General features: G+C 35.8%; 3 protein-coding genes across 3 annotated transcripts in view; 1 reads left to right on the forward strand and 2 right to left on the reverse strand.

Moving 5' to 3' along the window:
- The window catches only part of LOC129921817 (uncharacterized), a 3,802-nt gene extending 3,169 nt beyond the window's left edge, over positions 1 to 633 (forward strand). The window contains exon 2 of the mRNA XM_056004866.1: positions 431 to 633. Within this exon, the coding sequence (XP_055860841.1) occupies positions 431 to 543 (113 nt within the window). The 3' untranslated portion in view covers positions 544 to 633. The remainder of the gene's footprint in view (positions 1 to 430) is intronic.
- A 3,892-nt stretch (positions 634 to 4,525) lies between these two features.
- Positions 4,526 to 12,385, reverse strand: LOC106052399 (uncharacterized). The gene is made up of 4 exons (XM_013207765.2): positions 12,259 to 12,385; positions 10,318 to 10,524; positions 7,890 to 8,099; positions 4,526 to 5,418 (listed from the first exon to the last, which is right to left on the reverse strand). Exons 1-4 carry the CDS (start codon positions 12,283 to 12,285, stop codon positions 4,603 to 4,605), a joined length of 1,260 nt encoding a protein of 419 aa, XP_013063219.2. The 5' UTR covers positions 12,286 to 12,385; the 3' UTR covers positions 4,526 to 4,602.
- A 5,387-nt stretch (positions 12,386 to 17,772) lies between these two features.
- Positions 17,773 to 21,515, reverse strand: LOC106052398 (uncharacterized). Its single transcript, XM_056004865.1, has 2 exons — positions 21,408 to 21,515; positions 17,773 to 18,949 (listed from the first exon to the last, which is right to left on the reverse strand). The coding sequence occupies exons 1-2, from the start codon at positions 21,469 to 21,471 to the stop codon at positions 18,093 to 18,095; spliced, it is 921 nt and encodes a 306-aa protein (XP_055860840.1). The 5' UTR covers positions 21,472 to 21,515; the 3' UTR covers positions 17,773 to 18,092.
- Between the last annotated feature and the right edge of the window lie 2,330 nt (positions 21,516 to 23,845).

Raw genomic sequence — 23,845 nt, forward strand, 5'->3', positions numbered from 1 at the left:
ATTACGCAAAATGCAGGTGCCCCAAAGAGATCAAACCCCCTGGGCCCCCAAACGATGGAAAATTCCTAGCTACGCCCTTGAATAAAAGATATTTTACCAGAACGCACTGAGCATTATTATTGCATGAGAAGGTGCGCAAGGCAATAGTAATTTAAAAAAAAAAAAAACTATTCGACCCTCGGCGTAGCATACGCTACTATCTAGTAACGGGTGAACACTTCCTGAAAGACAGCTGTTTAAGTGGGGCATCTCTAGTCTGACTTGCAGAAATAAAAGAGTTATCTTTCCATGACTTTTTCATCGAGGGTTAGAGAGTCGGCGTGCGTGTGTTTCCCGCGTGGTTGGGCGACGAAGAGAATTTTATATAGAGAGCCTTTTTGTTGTGTTGTAGTTTCAAAAGAAATGAAACCACACATATTTGTGTTGACAGATCCAGGTGATACGTGCTTCAGTCTGATCCTAATGGGAGCCCCTAATACAGTGACCTGCCCTGATAATTACCACTGTGATCATGTGAGTCTCAAATGTATCGCTAATAAGTAGATGGATTCGTTGGCCTAGAGTTGCTGGGCTACAAGTTAAAGGATGATTTATATGCAAGATGAGTTTGCATGGAGTCTACAGCAAACAGACGACATCAATGACATCATTTTGTGTAATGCATTCCTTTTGTTTGTCATGAAGTACTGTGTTATATAGAACTTTATATATATATATATATATATATATATATATATATATATATATATATATATATATAATACTTCTTGCAATAAATGCTCATTAATTTATATGTAAGAGTTTCCTGTTCATATATTAATGCCACTTTGTTCTCGCGTTTTTAATATTGTTTGCTGTTTTTGTTTTTATAAACTTACATTTATTACATTTTAAAGTGTAAAAAAAAATGGGAGAAGTTGATAATTTTTATTAATTAAGAAATCAGGCACTGCTGGTAAGGAATTGTGTGTATCTGATTTAAAGGTAATATGTTAATTATGCTTTGTATCTACTTGGTCTGAATTAGAAAGCTTCTTTTTACTCACTCCAACAGTCCTTGACATTTTGTTCCCCCACTTTTCCTGGTCATGGAGGTGTCCGAGAAAGTTCCAGATAAATGTCCTTTATGAACTTTTGACCCATGAAAGGTTTTTTATCCCGTAGCCAGGATGAAGGACAGGCTTGTCATGCGTTCGTTTTGTCTGGAGGCCACCCCGTCAACTGGATGATCCTTCAATCACATTCGTTTATATTATTGGTCACGGTCCCTTGAGCCAATGCAATGGGTTTCCCTATCCAATGTGAGGTCAGAGGCCAAACCCACGAGGGGGGTGAGCTCGATATTCCTATCAAGTTGAAACTTAGCACAATTATACATTGTCGAAACAACGCACGATTTAATTTTTTAAAAAATATTTAAAGAATAAGTGGTAACTAATTAATTTGTTTTTATATAAAAGTAGGAGATAAACCTTGCAATATCTAGAGTTGTGTCAGCGAATGAACAGTTATCTTTTTTTCTTCACTCTATATAATCTTTTAATATTTTTTTTTTAATGTTTTGTTTATATTTAGCTTGTTTTAAAATATGTACACTCGAAAACATAGTTTTTATTTACTATGATGCTGATGTTTTAAAAAAAAATATACACAGGCACTGTCTATAAAATCAATACATTGAAAGTCAACCGGAAGTGTGTCATGTAACGTAAGTTTTTTATTCAATGACTAGAAACCGAAACTCGTAATTTTGTTAATTACTTTCTCATGGCATTAGGTGCTGAAAGAAGCAGCTGAAGATCTTGTACTAAGGAAGCGGGATACGCATTTAAGACCAAATGGAAAGCTACTTGCCGAACACAGACATAAACTGCGAAAAGAGAAATTGGTATTTGGCAGAAAAAAAAATTGTCTGTGTTGTTTGTGGCAAAAATATGTAGGTCACATCTAGATTATGCTTAAAGTAAAGTAAAGTTCCCCATTTCAGACCTTGCAATTTATGGCCATATCGCAGGGACTCGTAAAGGTCTTCCTTCTGGAAACAGTACCAGGAAAAAGAGAGAGGCAGACATAAAAAGTGATGGTAAGACAACATATAAGAATAAACAGACTATTTCCTTGAAAAAAACTCTATCTTATCTTATCTTATATGACACAGACGTTACTTCAAAAAGAAGATGATAACGTCCTACACAAAAGACAAAAAGGATGGAGAAAGACGGTCAACAGATCATATGTGGTGCCCCACTGGTTCAACAGGTAAAGCGATAGATGAGGATGAAGATTTTCATTTATTACCCAAAAAATCTCTTTATATAAATAAATAAACAATCTCCCTCAGAAACTTGAACTCTGTACCTTTGGCGCTGTAACCAAAGGCCTATCACAGAAGCACACGGAATACATAGAATTAACTAACTTGCGTTTTTTTAGCGGCCCCCGATAGGGGAAAAGACGCTATTAGTTTTGTGCGAAATGTCTGTCCGTCCGTTCCGTTTAGATCTCGTAAACTAGAAAAGATAGTGAAAATCCGACATCACAATATTTTAGACCATTCAAAGTTCTGAAGCAACGGCTTTTTTTTTCTGAAAGCGAAAAATCTAATTTTTAAAATCACTTATGCAAGTTTTTTAAAGAGAAAAAGCTATTTAGTATGCATTATAAGTTAGACCTAGTTTAAAACGAATAAAAATCTTCTAAACTGCATTATCTTTCCAATATCATATCTTTCCAAGTCTTCAAATAAGTGATTGAGCCTTTTCAAAACATTTACATCAATTATAATACTTCAGTTAGGCCAGGGGAGGCGCGGTAGCTAAGCGGTAATGCGCTTGGCTTCTGAACCGGGGGTCCCGGGTTCGAATCTTGGTGAAGACTGGGATTTTCAGCTTCGGAATCTTTGGACGCCTCCGAGTCCACCCAGCTCTAATGGGTTCCTGACATTAGTTGGGGAAAAGTAAAGACGGTTGGTCGTTGTGCTGGCTACATGACACCCTCGTTAACCGTAGGCCACAAAACATATGAACTTTACATTATCTGCCCTATAGACCACAATGTCTGAAAGAGGAACGAGTTAGGCCAAGTTCACATCTAACTTTGCATTCACTTGCACCTATCCATTGATCTGTTGGACCGTTGGGGCGCTACACAAGATCTGTCAACCTTCTTTCTCCATTCTTATCTCTCATTAGTTTTACATATAATTTCATATGGATGTTCTTTCTGAAAATATTGAAGACTGCCTGGGTGGACCACTTCGGGGGCCGATTTTGAGTTTGTGTTTCCACACAAACTGTCTTTGTAACCTTGTTATTATTATTATTATGCTAGAGACGAACGAGTATTCATTCTCTGGCGCTGCCAGGGTCGAGTTTTGTTAAATCGAAAACAATATATATCGTAGTCCCTTTAACAGTTTCCACTGATTAATTTTCTGGTAATGTGTCAGGTCTGCAGCAGTACCGCCCCCTGACAGGCAACGAGGATGTTCCTAGGAATATTAAGGGCCTTGAAGGTATCTGTGAATTCAGTTGTTTATTTCCCCTCGGTTGATATAACAACTGGGTATATTGTTATTTTGGATAACTTCCATAAACGCTTATTCTCCAAGTCGAGGTTCCTATATTTTTCTTGCTTTTCTGTATCAGTTTTTCCTAAATTATGAGACAGTGGTACGGCGATGTCGATAATGGTAGCGGTTTTTACTTTTTGAATCAATGAATAGTAGATCAGGGTGATTAAAATCACAACGTTTATTGTTACTATCATTAATTGAAAGAGACTTGGAAAGATTTAGAAATAAATATATTTTTGTGACTTGATACTTTGAAGGCCAGAAAAACACAATTTAGTTAAACAAATGTCATACCCATGGATAAAACAAAACTGTATTATCAGAGGCGTATTGAGGGGAAGCAAGAGGCGGGCATCATGCCGGGGCGAAAGAGAGGTGTACATGTCTTAAAGCCAAAAAAATATATATTTCCAGATACTTTAATTTTTTATTGAAATTAAGTTTTAGAAAACACATAGTTCCTTAACTAACATTGTCACGTGATTACCTTCTGATTTCGTTTTGGTTTCTTTCTGTCTTTTTAACGACCAGGTGATGCTATTTTTTAGTTTTACAGCAGAATTGGACTTACGCTATTTCTGATGTAGTCACCGTGCTAGATAGGCCTACAGCTCTTTTGAAGACCATAAAGAGTATTATAATTTTAAATCTCTTCCACCTGAGGGTTATATTAAAATAGATATATGCATTCTATGTTTGTACAAACACTCCTTCTTCCCTAGAGCTATTAGAGCATGGAATGGATTGCCTGAGCTAGCCAGGAAAATCAGTGACTTGGCTGAATTTAAGTCATTGGTTAATATGTATGACTAAATGCATGACGCGTAGGACGTAATCATCTTCTTTTTTTGAAGTAACGTCTGTATTATATAACATAAGATAATAAGAGAATAGAATAATGTTCTTTACAAGTACCAAGCAAAACTCTAAGAAAAACAAAACCACTATAAATATGCTCGACTTCACTTCATTTGTAAACTTCTATGTATAATTATTCTCGTTAGAAATTATGCTTAGCCATTGTAGTATTAGGAGTTGGAATTTAGCGTCGCAGTGAGAGTGGAAGCCACCTGGTTGATAGATGATGGTCTGTAGTAGCAGAGGTCGAATCTAACGTCGTTAAGAGTCCCGTCAGGCAGGGTTCCATTGCGCATGTCATTGGTGTCTGAATTCTCCGAGTCAATCAGAACGTAATGTTCCTGGACGGACATGCCGACAACGTCTTGGCACTTGCCTCCATATCTGTATAGATAGAACGGGGATTTGTTGGGCAGTGCAATGGGCAAGTTGGCAAATCCGTCTTTGCGACAGCAGAACATGTGCACAGCGCTCAGGGTCGGGTCGTCTGGGACGACGCCTTCGACAGATCCCTTGTTGCCAAAACTATCCTCTTCGTCGATGTAAACTCTACCGTCAGTGAAGCCAACAGGACAGATGTCTTTCTTATTTATACAGTAAGAGCCTTTAGGCCAATCTCTTCTACTTTTAGCGTTATCCTCTATTTTAACACAGTAACGTAGTATAACCTTATTTATGCCGCTTTCAAGTGTAAATAAAGGTCTTAACAGTTGTGAGTGCTCAGAGTTCGCCTGTAGGTCTGGACTGATGCCAGACTCACTGTGAATCTTTTTAACGCCCTCTAGCCATTTCCCGCATGAATCTTTGGGACATCCGGAGGCTGGTTTTAAAAGCGCGTAGCGTCCACTAGGCCACCCCTCTGTGTTACTTGGCCAATCTACAAAAAAATCTGGGAAACGCTCTTTTTTCTCTGCAAGCTGTGATAATCTCAAGAGCATATCATGATCTGAAATGTTGAGACTAGCGTCTAGGGCTGATTCTGGCTCCTAAAAAGATAAATAATAAAATAAAACAAAACAAAAAGTTGTGAATAGTTAAAAAAGGTTTTACAAAAAAAAAAATTAACTTGTTCTTTGTAATTGTCTTGGGGTTGGGTAGAAGACTCTTAGATCTCTAGTCCCTTGGAAGCGCCTTTATTACTGTTCTGTCTGACAGGGAACCATCAAATGTATTTTTTTTACAATTACCTATGATTCGTATCCCAAGAAGCTTGGATTACAGGCGAGGCCAAAGGCCGAGCACACCGGGGAAAATCCCATATATTCATTCTCTGTGCCACGTCAGCTAATTGAGAAACGGTGTATGGATAGTGGATAGTGGTTGTTGGGGCCCTCTTCCATCCCAGCCAGTGAGGTGGACTCAGTCCTTAGGTACCCCAGCGAGGGTTATGTTTTGCTTCCATATTGACCTGATGACCTTTTTGCGCCTCTAATGAAGAGCATTGCCCGGGTCGGAAATTGGTTTGCTTAATGTGTGGTCTAGAGCGAACGTTAACCCTAGAGAGTTTTTTTTTAATAGAAAAAAAGTTGTTAATACAGAAGCTGTTTTATATTGTTTTGTAAAAATTGGAAGAATATTAACAAGTACGATCGTATATAAGGTGATAATAGATTTGTGTGGTTTGTGTGATTCGTTTTTTCTCAGACACAGAGTCCAAAGACAAATTCCAAATTTAGCCGAGATTATTTGAATTTTTTTAACAAAAACAGAAATCCTCCTAAAAGAAATAAAATGTATATTTTTCAAATATCAGAGTACTCTCGTCTCATAATTATTATTTTGCAATTTTTAGATACATAATCTTCTTTAACAAAAGATTGAATGCATTACATAGACATAAATAAATATAGACTGGAAAAAGGAAGTAACTTCATGTAACTTGAAAACATGTATATCTATTGTTGTCGGATTTCCGAATTCTGAAAAGTTGCATGATCTTCAGTCTTAGAGATTAAACAAAACTATACTGCTGTATAATAAAGTACACAAAACTGCTAGTCACAAATTTTCGTTTCATAAAACTCTTTTATCGGCCAGTCTATATTTTTGTATGTCTATGATGCAACACTAAATTGTGATTTTTTTATTTTTTTTTTGATAATCAATTACTAGATCTAGATCTAAAAAATAAAATTATATGTTACATAGGTTAGGGTTGAAAAAAAACAACAACTTTACTTCTTTGAACTACTTGACAAAACAACGCCTTGATCCAACTGTCTACAAAATGTTCACGATGGATCAGTCGCGGATAAGAATTTATTCCGGTTTCCAGTCTAGTAGTATATATAAGTCTATGGTTTAGCCATTTTAGTAGAGAAATGAAGTATCGAGTATCAAATGTGAAAACAATAAAGCTTTCTGTTTACATTCCCCGTGTTAAGCATTGTATGAACGTCTAGAGTTAGCTGACATTCAATGGTTCCCTTCATTGCTATTAAACTTGTTCAACAATCAGTGTATCAGCATGGACTAACTTTTATTGATTGTTCGGCCTTTTGCGTTGTTGATGGATTATGTATTACGTTGAGTGTTAAATCCATTTGATTTATTGCAACTGGCAACATAAACACGATTTATATCACGCTATCACTTTCGTATTCTATACACCGGATACACACGAAAAAAAAAAGTGCTAGCTATGGATTTGCATTAAAAAGCGAATAAAAGAGTGTTCTGGTTAGTATCTTGGGTGTCATGCAAATCCACTACTATTTCATCAACTATTCTACATTAGCCCAATAACATTACAACTTACAAGATGAACGTACTCAAGATTCGTACTACTTTAAATGATGCTTTTATTCATTACTGGGGGAGGTCTGTCTTGTCTTATTGTCCGTCGTTACTTATCACTTATCATAATTGGGGAGGTCCGTCTCGTCTTCTTGTCCGTCGTTACTTATCACTTATCATAACTGGCGAGGTCTGTCTTGTCTTATTGTCGGTCGTTACTTATCACTTATCATAACTGGGGAGGTCTGTCTTGTCTTATTGTCCGTCGTTACTTATCACTTATCATAACTGGGGAGGTCTGTCTTGTCTTATTGTCCGTCGTTACTTATCACTTATCATAACTGGGGAGGTCTGTCTTGTCTTATTGTCCGTCGTTACTTATCACTTATCATAACTGGGGAGGTCCGTCTCGTCTTATTGTCCGTCGTTACTTATCACTAACACTATTCAACTCTCTGTCTAAACTCTAAACTATCGCCATATTGTTCCTCTTGTTCGTTTATTCTCCTGCGTCATTCGTCTGGCTGACTACGTCACTACTTTTGACGTCACTAAAAACAATACTACCAAAAACTAACATACTCTCTAACTAAACTAGTACACTACAGAGAATAAAAAATGGTGGGATTCAGTACGATTTCACAGAAGATCTTTTTTTTTTGTTGTGTGTGTGTGTGTGTTTGTGTTTTTACAATGATTGGAATTAAAAGCAATACTTAACCAGTGTGTGTGTGTTGGCGAACTGTCCAACACAGAGATAGCTCCCGTAAAGTGTTGTCTCATTTGCCCTGAACCATGTCATTTGCAGGTACGCCTCTGACGAGTTTGACGTCTCCCCTTTGCCGCCTTTTACTTCTGTGGTACTGGCGTCACTGACTTGAATGACAGACTTTGGTGTAAACAAAATCTTTGACAGGACTGTCCAGATCTGCTAAACTAACAAGCGTGATTCTTTAAAAAAACATATCAAAGTCCACTCCTCATTTATTGTTAATCAGTTTTTAATTTCTATTTGATCATTGACAAGCACATTCTTAGCATCGGGGTAATAAAAAAAATCTGCTGAAAAACTTGCATCCAACAGATTTACAGAGTGGCTATGTGGTGAGAGTAGATCTAATTAACTATGTTTGCATGCTGTGTTCTACATGTCCCCTCTTTTTACAAACTTACTCTGTCTGTCTGTCCGTCTGTCTGTCCGGTACGTGTTTTTTTTTCTTCCAATTCCCATTCTCGGATCAGTTTCAAACTTTGCACACCTATTCATTGTATTGACAAAGACATGAATCAATTAAAAGAAATTAAATAAATTAGCTGATTAATTATTGGTGATTTATTATTTTTGTTGACATCGATATAAGGGAAATAAATGCATCTTAATAAGTGATGTAGATGTATATATGGATTTAATCAATTTAATCCCATCATTACGTTTTGACATGTTTTTTCTCCAACTTCCCATTCTCGGATCAAGTTGAATCATTGCATAATTATTCATCATCAATTACAATACACGAATCAATCCAACAATTAACTAATAAGTTAATCAATTAGAACTAATTAATTAATTTTGTTGTATACAGCAGAAAGGGAGCTCAACCTTGGTATTTTCGATAAGTAGCAGTAATTCGCGTTTCTTTCCCTTTAATAAATTTTGTTTTTTAAAAAAAAGCAATCTTTTTTTTTTAAATTTTGTTTGTTTTTGTTTCTCGCTTTTATATCAAGTCACTCCGTCCGTCTGTCTGTTCAGAATGTTTCACACGTTATTTCTCCCATTTCCCATTTTCGGATCATTATAAAACTTCGCACAATTATTTATTGTCAATGACAAAATATGAATGAATAAAACGAAAAAAAAACAAAACAAAGTGAATGAGATATCGAATTAAATAAGCGTTAATTCAGTTTATTTTTTGTTTCACTTAAATCTTGACTGAAAGACTTGGAACTACTGGGATTAGTTGTGTAAATACACATTTAAATCATTGCTAAATGTCTTAATTTTATGTATACAATGTTGTAATCTTTCTCAGTCAATCTTGAATCATCATTATCTTTCCTTTGCGTTCCTCAAGGAACACAGGGCCTCTGTAAAAACACACCACTCTCCACGGTCTCTAGATAGTTTTTTAATGGCTTCCAAGCTCTTTCCTGTCCTCTCGGCTTCATCTAATACACTGCGGGGCCACGTTATTTTTGGTCTTCCTCTGCGTCTTGTGCCCTGTGGGCAGGGCCGGCCTTATGGCACAGCAGCCAATGCGGCCGCAATAGGCCCCGCATTTTCGTAGGTCCCGCGCTAACTCCAATTGTAAATTATTAAATTAAACCATTTTAACTTATTATAAACATGGTTCCCGCGGCCTACTGATTTTCCAGGAGCTCCTGGAAATCTTCTGAAATTGCAAAGTAGGCTATACGAAAAAAGCCATGAAAATCTCCTGAACTTATTAAAACATCCTGAAAACTCATAAAAATGTCCTGAAAAATAGACAAAAGTTTTATTTATTTTGGAGTGTCATTTAATATTGAAAACGCCAAAGCTACTTGCGATAAAAAAAAGCGATGTCAGCGTTCATTTAATAAAAATGTAATAATAGGACGACTTTTAACCAAAAATAGGAAGTTTCATTACTTTATTTACTTTAATAGTCACTGGCATATAAATATAGATCTAAATCTATCTCGATCTCTTAAAAAAATCAAAAGCAATATTTTGCTAGTCGATAGTAAATCTAAAAGGCAGATCTGAATGTTTATCGGCTTTTTGTTGGAAAACTACCTTGTATTGTAGATGGCTCGTAAAGTTGATTTGATCGTGATTTTGCACTTAGTAAAGTTTGAATAAAATAGAAAGAGGAATTTATTTTCTAGCAAAAAAATCTTAATTTTAACTTATTATCTTTAAGCCTACCCAGACTAGGTCGCGCGCAACCCTTTTCGCATAGCGCCCCGCAATCTGCAGAACCGGCCCTGCCTGGGGGTTCTGTCTTAGGGCCTGTCTAGCTCTGTTGTTGGTGTCTTTTCTAATGGTGTGACCAATCCATCTCCACTTTCTCTCTAAGATCTGCACCTCTATATTTCTCTGTCCGCCTATGTTCCACTGTTTGGTGGTTTCTACTTAAATGATATAGATTACTTTTAATGTTTACCTTTTGGTTTTTGAATATCGTCAGGCTGTAGGGTCTGTAGTCTTGATAATTCGGGCTGTTGATTTTTACTGAGCATCTGATGGAGACTTTGTCTCTTTTATCAGAAGTGAGAGGCAGTACAGTAAAATCTAGCTCTGGAACGGCTACACTTACACCTGCCATCAGATGTAAGCAAACCAGGCAAAGTGCTAGTTTACATGTAAGCGTCTGACCATGAAAGAAATACAGGTATATATTTAATACTGATGTAAAGAACATAAAACAAACTGTGTTAATCGGAAAATACGCAAAAATATATATTATAAAAACAAGCAATATACATAGGAATATTTTTTTAAAAAAGCTTACATTAAGTGTATCAATTAGTTTGGATCAGTCATGAAATTTGTAATTAGCCTCAGATGAAAATCTATATATGGGACTAGTTTAGCATATACAACTACTTTAGTCAAGTACTATTTATTTCCTTTGAGAAGGGGACTAATTCAGCTTATAACACCACTTCATTGAAGTGCTTTTTCTTTCCCTTGTTTGAGATTTAAAAAAAAACAAAGTAATTTATTACCAATAGTTAATTAACTAATTGGTTACTTTTTTCTTCTTTAGATTCTTGTGTTGTCAGGTAAAAGAAATAATTGTACAAAATTTCAGCTTGACTCGAGATTGGGTGTCAAAGAAATAACGTGTAGAAACTTTTGGCCAGACAGACAGACAGAGTGAGTAGATATACTCTTTGTAATAAAAGTTATATTTTATCATATAATAGTTTAAGGAAAATATCTATTGGTGATTTTCCACAGTAATTTCTTCTTTGCTTACATGTTCTTTCTAGGAAGCCTTTTACTCATTGTAAGCAATAATATATAGTAAGAGCGAAAAAGAAAAGTAAGCAATGTAAAGAAATCTGGTGGTAATAAAATGGAACATAAGCGAAATGTAGGAAAATTAAAGTAAAAATTGAAATAACTAGAGAGAGAGAAAGAGAGAGAGAGACACACACACACACACCCAAACACATACACACACAACTTTGAAATACGAAGTACCCGGTATACTAATTGTTTATGCACATAATTATAAACCTATTTTTGAACAAGATTGAATAGGTGATTAGTGATATACAGGCGATAGGTTTGCAGGAGACAGCAAGAGTCACATGATAACTCGAAATGTTTGTCATGTAGGTGTCTCTAGGTTACCAAAATATACGAAGCATTGATAACTTAAGTGTAACTTAAAGGATAGCGTCTAGGCTCTTTTTAGCGCTGGAAAATTGAATGTCTAGGAACGTTGGCAGCAAAATTAATCTTATTATTTAATTGGCAATAGTACCAGCTTTGAAATTATGTAGTCTAGCTATTTGTTGCCAGATTTCTCACAATAGCCTTGTTTTTGTTTTATTATATTTTCTTTTCAAGTTACCTTACATCACCCTCCACACATTTCTCCCTATCTCTTTTCTTCTTTCTATATATATTATTGAAATGTATTGCTTAAAAAATGTAATCCGGAAAACGAAAGTTAAACGAAGAAAAGATAACTGTGTTTAAAATGTACCGTTTTACGTCCCTATAGCTATTAAATGTGTAAAATTATTTAGCCCACCTAAACTAATGAAAAGAAAGCAAAGTATTAAAATAATTAGGGTAAGAACTTCACATTTATAGCCACATATCTCAATAAGGTCAGATTTTTTTTTCCATTTTACTATATCAAACAAAATTGATTGATTACCACTAATTAATTAATAACTTAGTTAATTTTTTTTATTGATTCATGTCTTGTCAGATTCAATAAATAATTGTGCAAAGTTTCAACTTGATTCGAGAATGAGAAGCAGGAAAAATAACGTGTACAAAATTTGTACCATACAGACAGACATACAGACAGACAGACGGTGTGATTTGAAATAAGTTTTGAAAAAAATAGACAAATTCTTACCCTCACAGCGTTTCGCATCTTCGACATGACACACTATGTCTACAGTAGATTAACTTTCCGGGCACTTTGGGTCGTTTCAAAACGTAACAATTCCATGTGTTCACTTGTGTTAGATATTTATCGGGAAGTAATTACTGCGTTATAATTAAAATTCACGAGAGCCTTGCTAGGTGAGGACTGTCTATAAGCTTCATTGTTTCAGAACATAGCGAGTAGGACTCATCTAGCCAGTCTAAAGATTTTGTTGTCGGAATCAACGTGTAAAAAATGTTTGTAAAATGTTTTATAATTTTCGGATGTTCCTTCAGAGTTGAAGATAATTACTTCCTAGTCCAAGCCTCCCGCAGGACGACGGGGGATGGGAGCGGGCAGGGTTTGAACCCGGGACCATCGATGAATCTGAACGAGAGTCTAGCGTGCAAACCACACGACCAGGCAGCCATCCTACGTTCTACTTTTTACAAAGCTTAAATCAACTCACACTGTCTGGTTAAAAATGTATTTAGTATACATATACGTGGAATATAATTTAAAACAATAATTAATAAATAGTTTTTTCCTATTATACACGTTAACCCCATTCACATACCCATTCTACGTTTTGTTATTTGTTTGTAAAATGTTTTACATATATCGGATGTAACTTCAGAGTTGAAGATAGTTTACTTCCTAGTCCTAGTTTGAACCCTCGACCGTCGATAAATCCGAACGACAGTCCAGCGCGCAAACCGCACGACCAGGCAGCCATCCGATGTTTTAGAGAAACGTTGTATTTGTTAAGGCTTTGAAAGAGAGGCTGGTCTTTACAAAACATCTAGATCAATTAGTTAGGCCAGGTTCAATTTTAATTTCACATTCATCTATCATTTAGTCTGTTGGGGCACCACACAAGATCTGTCAACCGTCTTTATCCATCTCTGTATTCTTGGTTTGATAGAATTTCATTCACTGACAGGCCTTTGAGGTTGTTTTCCCATCACTTCCTTTGTCTTCCTCTTCATCTTCTTCCTGGTACTGTTCCCTGAAGGAAGGTCTTTGCGAGCCCTGAGGATCTTGTGATCTTGTTTACTTTTTTTTTGACAGTGGTTAGCAGGTCATCGTGGGGTCCAGTCGCTGTATTAATTCTGTTTCTTATCTTTTCATTCATGATACGGTCTTTGTAAGTGACACTTAGGATTTAACTATATCTTCATAACTACCAGTTCATCGAATACATTTGAATATTAACCATGCAATAATAATAACACATTAATGAATCTCCATATCCTTTGGTATCAAGTTTTATGATTTTGTTTACATTGTTTACATGCCAATGTTGTCTGTCGAATATATCATTAGTGTATCGCGTCAGGGTACGTGAATGGGTTAGGGTCTATGTTGTACCCCTGTTCGTGTTGAAAGAAGGATGTGTCTGTCATGTGTTTGTTTTGGAATGTTTGTAGCGAACACGTTTCGTTGATAGAAAGGGAAGGATGTTAATTTATGATATATGTAATCTACCTTAGTCATTGTGAGTTATGCGTCTTTCGTGGTGAACATGGGCTTCCTGGCTAAGATGGCGTCCTGTGTTGAATGAATAAAAGTGTTCGGCCCAACTAAGATAATAGTTGCCTTAAAGCATCAATACCCATTTAACAAGTCTAACTAACAATACAACAGCTTCGGTGAGTGTTTCGACACGAGTACGTCTCTTCTCTTTGTATCGACGGAGATTGTGTTATAGTTTGTAGTTCATAGTTTCTGATATTCTTTCTGAAAGTATTAAAACCTGCCTTTTTACCTGCCTGAATAGACCACTTCGGGGTCCGACTTTGAGTTTGCGTTTCCACACAAACTGTTGTTGTAACTTTTATTTTCATTTCGCTGTAAATACTTTCACTCTACGACTTAACACTTTTATTTTTTTTAATTGAGCTATTAAGTAACTAACTTGACGTAATAAAGAAGATGTGATACGAAGATCAACTGCCCGGCATAGAAATATTGTTCAAAGTATATCTCGATTCGTCTTTCTTTAGTTGGCAAAAAGCAAATCTAATACAGAGTCCTTGACATTGTGTAGGTTATCGTGAAATTCTCCAATAAATGTTGAATGTACGAGTTCTCTGCATTTTTCTATTCGCTTTTTATACGTGAAGATTTCAACAGAAATATTTCTTATCTGCAGATTTTGTTAGGAATCAAAATTTTGATGATCCTTTAAAAAAAACAACACAGACCTATATATATTATATCTAGACTGGAAAACGGAAACACATTCTTATCCGCGATTGATCAACTCACAGACCTATATATATAGATTGTTATGTATCAGTCACAGAACTATATATTCATGCAAATTCATAAAGCCATTTTCTGTAAGTTTCCATTAAGACAATATTCCGAAATCCTAGATGGAAATAATTCACGTCTATTGATTTTAGTCATCTTATGTACATTTAAATAGATTGGTTTTGTTTTTATATATCTAAAAATTGCAAAATAATAGTTATGAGACGAGAGTGCTCTTATTTTTTATGTTTAATTACTAGATTTGAGTAACTTACATCTATCGAACACCTTCATTTTAAGGTACTTATCGAATACCCCATTGTATTTTTAAAAATTCTCCTTTATTTTGATGATTATGAAGAAACTAGTCCATTTCTATTGTGCATCGTCCATTTCTTTATAGTTAAGTTATATTTAGTTTCATTTTCACCCCAGGATCATTTTTTTTACTTATATTCAAAGTGCATTGGTAATATTACCAATAATACCATAATGGTATAAAAACGTCACTTTTTTTTGACCTGTTGGGAAGAGTAAAGTGAGTCTCGGGTTAAGGGTATTTTTTAATGTCAATGATGCTTCAGCTAAACAAAACCTATATAATATGCTTCTAATTAGGCTGAGAAATATTTGCAACTATTTGTTTAAAGTGTCCATTGCTACCTAAACATGAAAATTGAGGTTTAAATAGGGGGTGTTCGATAGTTGATGTTTTTATATAAGCAATCTCGACATTGTAAAATATCGAACACCATTTTAATGTTAAAAATAAACATCAAAGGGATATAACCCAGAGAAGACAAAATATTTAAATTATATATATATATTTTTATTGTTATTTTTTAAATAATGTAATGCAGAGTGCATATATAAATTACCCATGTGTTACAATTTGTATCAGCTATTTGTGGTTTACCGTAAATGTGCTATATTTTTTTAAGTAAATAGATTTACATCAATATGCACTAATTGAACCCATTTTAAACGCTTGATTTTATGACACATATAGCTTGATGCTACTATCTTTGTGGAGCCACAATGTTCACTACACAGGTGGAATATATTCATTTGTGTTTTAAGCCGAAGGATTTTTAGGATGTAATGAGCCTGGCAATTGAAGTCAAAAGCTAAAAAGCTGAGGTATCCTACAAAAAAAAAAAAAGTTTTTATTTTTCAGATGCCCCATTCTATTAACTTCTGAATTATGTGTTTTAAAACAATACCTAGCACATGTGCAAGATGTGAAGAGATATTAATAAAACGAAAGGGCAAAGGGGGAGGTATAGAATGTAGATATGGTATTTTGAAATAAAAATGTCTTTGGTAGGTAAAAAAAAAAATGGGGGAGAGAAACAGTCAAGACACTGTATCCAGAGATCATCAATAATTGATCGACCATTAAAATGTGACGTCAGCCTCAAATACAGAGTCAGTTGTGCTTCTCGGTCTAGACGTGTGGCGCCGGGTCTATAAAATTAAATATATATGTTGTTGTTTTTTTCTTTTTGCCATAAAGTATGATAAAGCTCATAATGCGCTACAAAGACACTCGTTTGAAACATCACAAATACACAAAATAAAAACACTAACACATTTAACCACTCTCTTATTCTGCCTACACCCCCTTACCCGCGCTTTCTTCTTACGCAATTCCACTCTCCAACATTCACACTTTTTCAGTGCAAAGTAACAACGTTAATTTCAAGACTCAATCCAAACGCAGCCCCCCAGACTAACATACAACAACAAAAATGTTCAGTGATAGCCCAACACACAGGTGTAAACCAGGCCCTCAAAACAGCCCCAAAACATTGTTCATGTTGTAGTAAGAACAATGTTGAGGGGAAAGGGGAAGGAGCCATCTGTCGAGTACCTACAGTCAAGCCGCTAATTATTTCACAAACACTAGGCGTGATAGATGTATAGATATGGTGTTTGTGTGTGTATGACATATACTAAGCGTGCTCTAAAATACGTTGTTTTTTTTGTCAACCAGGGACAGCGAATCTATCTACATCTATAGGTAACACGGCTCATAAGCACCATAGCTTTTCAGCCCCCTCCCCTTCCCCCGCCCCGATCGAAAAATATCTAGCACTGACTTTTTGGGCTGTTAAATACACTGATCGTACTAGATCGGCGGCTAGATACGTACAGCAGCGTATGTTTAGTTTTTAGGTCAACCACGTAAACTGTTGTGTCCTGCAATGGCTTGGGGAGGGCGGGATTATCTATTGGCTACCAAAGCTTATTAGGCTCTCCCTCAAATAAATAATATCTGGATTTATTAAGGGCCTTATATCTCAAAATAGCTTAGACCTAAATAACTACCGGTACGGTAATGTGTCGGTAATGCGTTACTGGGCTTAGCACCTTACACTTATGTGTATCGTCAGTTTCTAAGCAGAGCTGATAGATTCCTTCGATGTGGAGCATGCGCGAAAATCTGTCTGTCTTGACATGACGTAAAAAGAAAATGATATAAATAAAAAAAATTAAAGATTATAACACTTTTGAAACACCATACTTTTCACAAAATTTAATATTATAACACTTTTAAAACACCATACTTCTCGTGTGCTCGATAGTTTCCTAATATGTTCGACAAGATAAGATTCTTGTAGGTAGCGGTAAAACGATGTTCGATGATTGAAAACATCGACCTGACCCACTTTAACATCAAATATAATTTTAACTATGAGTAATAATAGAATAAAACATGTCTACTTTTTAAGAAAAATGGATGAGGAGTTCATAGATACAATCAGTTTTTTTCTAGGTCTAATTTTTACGGAGATACACAAATTCAAACATAAAAAAATGTCGGCGACTGAGCTTAACTTGTTCGATAAACGTAAGTTACTCTAGATCTAAAAATTAAATTATATATGTTTCATAGGTTAGGGTGGGAAACAACTTTACTTCTTATCATTACTTCACAAAACATCGCATTGTTACATGCCTGAGCTAGCCAGGAAAACCAGTGACTTGGCAGAATTGGAGTCATTGGTTAATATGCATGACTGAATGCATAACGCCTAGGATGTAATCATCTTTTTTTTTTTGAAGTAACGTCTGTATTATATAAGATAAGATAAGATATAAGTTTGTGACAACAACGTAAATACAAATTTAAAAAAAAATTAAAGCTCTTGTTATTTTGTGCAATTTTTTATTTTGTTATAGGCCTAATTTAATCAGTAAAATTCTTTTTTTTTAAATATAATTTCAAGAATTACAATCATAGACATAAATAAATATAGACTGGAAAAAGGAAATAACTTCATGTAACTTGAAAACATGTATATCTATTGTATTCGGATTTCCGAATTCTGAAAAATTGAAAAATTGCATGATCTTCAGTCTTAGAGATTAAACAAAACTCCTAGACATAAATAAAGTACACAGAAATGCAAGTCACAAATTTTCGTTTCATATTATCGGCCAGTCTATATTTATTTATGTCTATGATTAAATAATGCAAACACTGTATGGCCATTTGATTTTATGAGTTCAAATACTCATAAATATATGACGGATTACTATTAAACTTCTTCGATATTTCAGTTGAGTTCAAACTCACACATGAACATTGGGGACCCAACATCGCCCATGCAGGAAATGTCATTCATTAAGAATACCCCAAAGTAATAACCAAGGTCCATGCAGTGCTCCCCGCCCCAGTAGTTGTCCGGTTGACCTTTGTGCCAGTTGAAGTACTGGACCTTCCCGCCACTGTGTTGAAACACCCACTTTGACTCCTCTAGCACGTCAGTCCCTCCGATGAAGACATTCGTATTCGGAGCCAGATTCTTAGACCTCAAAAATGTGACAATTGCTTTAAATTCATCCTCCGTGTCTATCTCGACCAAGTAACCTCCTTGGGATTCGCAGAACCCGTTCGCTTTACCAGCACTATCTCCACCATACTTGGAGAGAAGGTATTGGTGTCCCCCGAAATCGAGTGGTTTAGGATCCATAGGCAGAACTTTATAGTCTAGATCTGGAATCTTTGAAATAGTCGCCTTTGAGGCGCTAAAATTTGGTAGTGCTAGGCTAGTTTCAGTAGTAATGTTAACAACATTATTTTCTTTGTTTCTGACGACAGCTCTGCACTGAAAGGTGTCGCCATTCTTCCATGTTTCCGGGTTAAACTGTACTGAGAAAGTTGAAGTGCCGTTACTTTTAATACTCCCCAAACCTTCCAGGTCGAGCCTTGAAATATCCACTTTTTGTGTCTCATCCAGTCTTGCTAGACGCGTGGCGGGTAGAGAGTATATTTCCAAGTATATTTCCAAGGCCATCACATTAAGAACGTCCGTCTCTGTACAGGGGAGACTAATCTCGCAGTGCATGAATCCTCTAGCTGTCGTCATTTTGTTACTTGAAAAAGCTCCCACTTGGAATGCTACACATGTCTCTGGAAGAATATAGATATGTATACTCATCAATGTGTTTAATAATTGTAACATATCGACATTGTCTGGTTAATAAATATGGTTAAGATTTGCAAAAAATAGATATATATAGGTAGTGGCTGAAGTAACATGTTAAAGTCACTAGTTTGAATTGAAACTTCTGCTGCCTTGAAGCTATACCCAATCACGGTAAACCCAGAGGAAAAGTCAGAAGCCGGCGACCCTTAGACAGTTAGCAGCTCTCAGTGCTATACCCTTGCTGAGCCTGCGACGCCACTTGCCGTACCTATGGATATATCAGCTGCGTTGGGAGGGGGCGGGGGAACTGATATGTGGGCGCCAGCGTTCTGAACACACCCAATGCCCAGACATTCATCTCATTCAAACGAATGAAAAAGGCATTAAGGGTCAATGGAATGATGGGTAATAAAAGAACATGGAATCGTGTGCTATATTTTTTAATATTGTGTGGTCTTATAATCTTAGTATTCATCATTATCGTGAAAATATACCTGTTGTTTTTTTTTCTGGATTTTTTTTTTCAAAGTTCTTATTAAAACAAATTTTTTAGTTCAAATTGTGTCCCTTTCTTCCTAAGTTACTCACGACATTAACCCACCCTAGACCAATGTCCGTTTGTACTTATTCATTGTGATGTTCTCTATGGAAGTAATAATAAATAAATAATTATAATACGAAATACAATCATGATTCTAAACAGGTAATATTCAAAAAGTGGTTACTTTATGTTCAAACTAACTCCGTCAATGCCTATAAGGGTATCTCGCTGATACCAAGCCCTGGTAAAGGAGGAGAGTTAGTTGTAAGTCTAGCAACCACACATCACCAAACTATTGCAACAGCCGAGTTCTTGATCTCTTCCTAAAAGGCCATTCGCTTTTTGATTGCCTTTTGATGCACCAGACTCGAAATAACGTCTTCACATTTTTACCAAAGGGTCTTTCATTGGAAGTCTAACATATACATCTCAACTCTCGCAAATAAAAAAATAAACCTTGAATCCTGGTAAAGAATGTAACTTAGAGCTAGTTAACCAGACATAGAGCCTTAAAGCTTTGCTAAGTTTGATATTTGATCCAAGTTTCGCTGGTTTTTCTCTAAACAATCTTTTTTAGTCCTAGGCGAGGCCTCAACCAATTTGAGACTCTATGCCAGCGGTTCTCAACCTTTTAAGCTCGGCAACCCCTTTTTACAATCCCCCACTCTGCCGCGACCCCCCTCCCCCCAATAGACATACACAGCAATAGAATAATAGACTATAACAATCCTTATTTTTTGATGGTCTTAGGCGACCCATGGCAAATCGTCTATCGACACCCCCCCCCCCCGGTCCCACAGGTTGAGAACCCCTGCTCTATGCGGCTGCGTAGTTTTCCAACTCCAAGGCCGACTCTGCTCAATTGCTAATTAGCAAGCGGTCAATCAAAGTCAGAAAGTGGTTCTAAAACTTTTTTAGCTTTGTACCTGCGACATGTCAACACTAAAAAAGACAATATTATATGAACATAGAAGTTCGACTTTTCTGGCGGGAGAAGGTCGGGTAGAATTTATTTTGCTGAAGCTTTTTGGGTCGTCATTTAGCGTGATCGGTTTAAGGAGTCCAATTTCAAATTGAAATGACGTTTTACTATTGGGCAATGTCAATTTTTAAATATTGATAATATTTTCCTTTTTACAAAGCTTATATTAACTCTGTCTGTCCGGTAAAAAGTTTGTACAGGTTATTTCTTCGAACACCCAATCTCGGATCAAGTTGAAATTTCGCACAATTATTTTTTTTTTACCATACAACACAAGAATGAAATAGTTAATTAACCATTTGGTATTTAATTATTTTGTTTAGTATCTCGAACAGGAGAAAGAAATTATATTAGACTGTACTCGATTGTAGTAGTGGTATGAGCCGAATTAATCCCCTTCATGGGTCGCCGCTTTAAGGTAAGCTTGAAGCAATCTTCTATTTTCATAAACGCTTCACTAGTAGATTGATTAGTATGTCCGCTTGAGAGGGTTTAAGACAAGTTTTTGAATTCAGGTGTTTGACTCCTTTCTTTATTATATAAATGTATTTAAAAAACGATCATGGTAAAATTTACCCAGAAATCCCTTTCTCCCCCCCCCCTTTTTTTTTTCTCCCAACTGTTCAAGATAAGTGATGGGATCATGGGGTATTAGGAAAGCTAAAGGCATGAAATAGCGCTTAACAAAATCAATTGCTAAAGATAATTCTAATCGCCGAGATGTATGGATGTTAGTCCATACTATTAGACTTTCTCAATAGATGCCATAGTTTCCAAACGACTTTAATAAATAATTTTTAATATACATAATTATGGTGATGTCAATTATGAATAAAAAAAAATTGATTCTAAAACATGAGCAAACTGTTACATGAGCAAACAGGTTACGCCTAACTATGTAAAAACATTCCATACATACCCTGGCAGAAGACTTGTGATATTAACACTAAACCAAGAAGAAAAACCAATTCAAGAGTCGCCATCACTGACGTAAATGTAACAACAAGATTGTTTCAAAAAAAAAAAAAAAAAAAAAAAAAAAAAAAAAAAAAAAAAAAAAAAAAAGATTAGTCTATTAAGCCTCACTTGTTCACTGTAGGACTATCATTGAAAGTCAAGACAGTGATTCTAAATCTATTGTACTGCTAGGCATCCAATAATACCTGAGTCACAGGGCCGAATTTACGGCTTTGAAGAGAGCGCATCTGCCTAACACAGCACACTCGAAAGGGGACCTCCATAAACTAAAAAAAAAATAACTCTTTCTCTCCTAATTAGCCATACCATCGTTGATTTGACCCCATTAAATTCAATTAATTTTTTATTTATAAACTTTAATTTTTGCGTTTTATAAAAAGATCATGCATTCTCCAATAATTCTATACCAAAAGTAACGTTTTCTGATTACAAACAAAAATGTTATTGAAGTTTAATCCTAACAGGGTAGAATGTACAAATGTGAAAAAAAGAACAATTCTGTCAAAAAATGGGAAAATAATTACGGAGATAAAGAGTTAAACTTGTGAAACTAAGAAAACTGAACATAAACATCAGAATGAAACGCTATAGAAATGAGCAAAGGTGTTAATCCAGTTCTACTTGAATGTATATTTAATTAAATTAACTAAGAACGTTAAATTCAAATTTACTGTCACCAGCTAAATAACAATTAATTGAGCTGTAATAATATTATTATTATTATCACTAATATTATATCCACTCAATATGATAATTAGTATCTGCGAAATATCAACTCACTCTGTCTTTCTGGTAAAAAGAGTGTACACGTTATTTCTCCCACACCCAATCTCGGATCAATCTGAAATGTTGCGCACTTATTTCTTTTACCTGTCAACACAAGAATCTTATCTTATCTTATATAATACAGACGTTACTTAAAAAAAAAAGATGATTATGTCCCTCGCGTCATGCATCTAGTCATGCATATTAACCAATGCTTTAATTCCTCCAAGTCACTGGTTTTCCTGGCTAGCTCAGGCAACCCATTCCATGCTCTACTAGCACTAGGCAAGAAGGAGTATTTGTACAAATTTGTCCTAGCGTATGGAACGAGGAAGGTGTTTTCTATTCTTTGTCTTTCTGAGTATTTTATTAGATTTTGTTTTTATATAAATTGAATGAAACATTTTTATTGTTTGTAGAAAGAAAAGTTTCTTAATAACTAAAAAATAATTATAAAATCTAATGTCATAAGCAGCCCTGTGGGTTCCAATCTAGAGCCTGTCTTCAGGGTCGGCCTTAGACCACTGCAACTTATGTGGGCCCCGCACTTTCATACAGGGCCGGCCTTAGGCCACTGCAACTTATGCGGTCGCAGTGAGCCCCTCACTTTCATAGGCTCCGCGTTAAATCTAAGTGTAAATTATTAAATTAAACCATTATAGCTTTTATATAATAACATAGTTTCCGTGGCCTCCTGATTTTCCAAGTGCCTCTAGAAAATCTCCTGAAATTATTAAAATCTCCTGAAAAATGGACGAGATTGTCATTTTTGGGGTGACAATATATAAAAACAGCATTGTGAGCTTTCGTTTAGTAAAATTTTACAAAGACAAAAGTATTTTCTAATTGAAAAAATCTTAATTTTGACATTATGTTTATCCCTACCCAGACAAGGCCCCGCTCAATTCGTTTCGCATAGGGCCCCGCAATTGCTTGGGGCAGTTAGGGCAGGCTCGGATTTCATAGGCCCCGAGCTAATTCTAGGTGTCAAGTATTAAATTAAACCATTGTAAGTTATATTTCTACTGCTTTTCCAGGAGCTCATGGAAATCTCATGAAATTAGACAAAAATTGTCATTTTGGGGTGTTGTTCAATTACTTGGTGACCAGACACCTCATCATACGAGACATTTCAGCATTGCAACATTTCATCATTATAGTATTTCATCACCATAGCATTTCATCATTGCGTAAAGTGCATTTTGCAAACATAAGTACATGTAGGTGTAATTAAGTCATTAACATGCTGAGCAATGCTGGCAACATGTTGAATCAGTTTGCAGTTTTGTTGCACAGTGCAACTAATGGAACAAAAAGTTAACAGGATTATAATAATTATAGATTTTATATAGCGCTACTTTCATGCTTTGGTCCAATCTCATTTGTGGACCAGTGGGGGAGGGGGTATCTAGGAGTTGATTTTCCGTGCTGCCTTAAGGCCAGCGGATCTCATCCTTTTATGCTCGGCGACCCCTTTCTACAATCCCCCACTCTGTCGCGACCCCCCCCCCACACACACACACATACAGTAATAGAAGAGTAGACAATAACAATCCATATTTTCGATGGTCTTAGGCGACCCCCTGGCAAATCGTCAATCGACTTTGTGGGTCG

The sequence above is a fragment of the Biomphalaria glabrata genome, chromosome 11, assembly GCF_947242115.1.
Source record: "Biomphalaria glabrata chromosome 11, xgBioGlab47.1, whole genome shotgun sequence".
In the NCBI taxonomy this organism is placed as follows: Eukaryota; Metazoa; Mollusca; class Gastropoda; family Planorbidae; genus Biomphalaria; species Biomphalaria glabrata.

Bases quoted from the DNA above. Each gene is read 5' to 3' on its own strand.
- LOC106052399 (XM_013207765.2), bottom strand. From the start codon at position 12,285: ATGTCGAAGATGCGAAACGCTGTGAGG. The intron at 8,100-10,317 runs GTAAACATTAAA...TTGTTAGTTTAG, and splicing joins CGATATTCAAAAACCAAAAG to CAGATCTGGACAGTCCTGTC. The intron at 5,419-7,889 runs GTTAAGTATTGC...TTATCTTTTTAG, and splicing joins TCGCCAACACACACACACTG to GAGCCAGAATCAGCCCTAGA.
- LOC106052398 (XM_056004865.1), bottom strand. From the start codon at position 21,471: ATGGCGACTCTTGAATTGGTTTTTCTTCTTGGTTTAGTGTTAATATCA. The intron at 18,950-21,407 runs GTATGTATGGAA...ATATTCTTCCAG, and splicing joins ATCACAAGTCTTCTGCCAGG to AGACATGTGTAGCATTCCAA.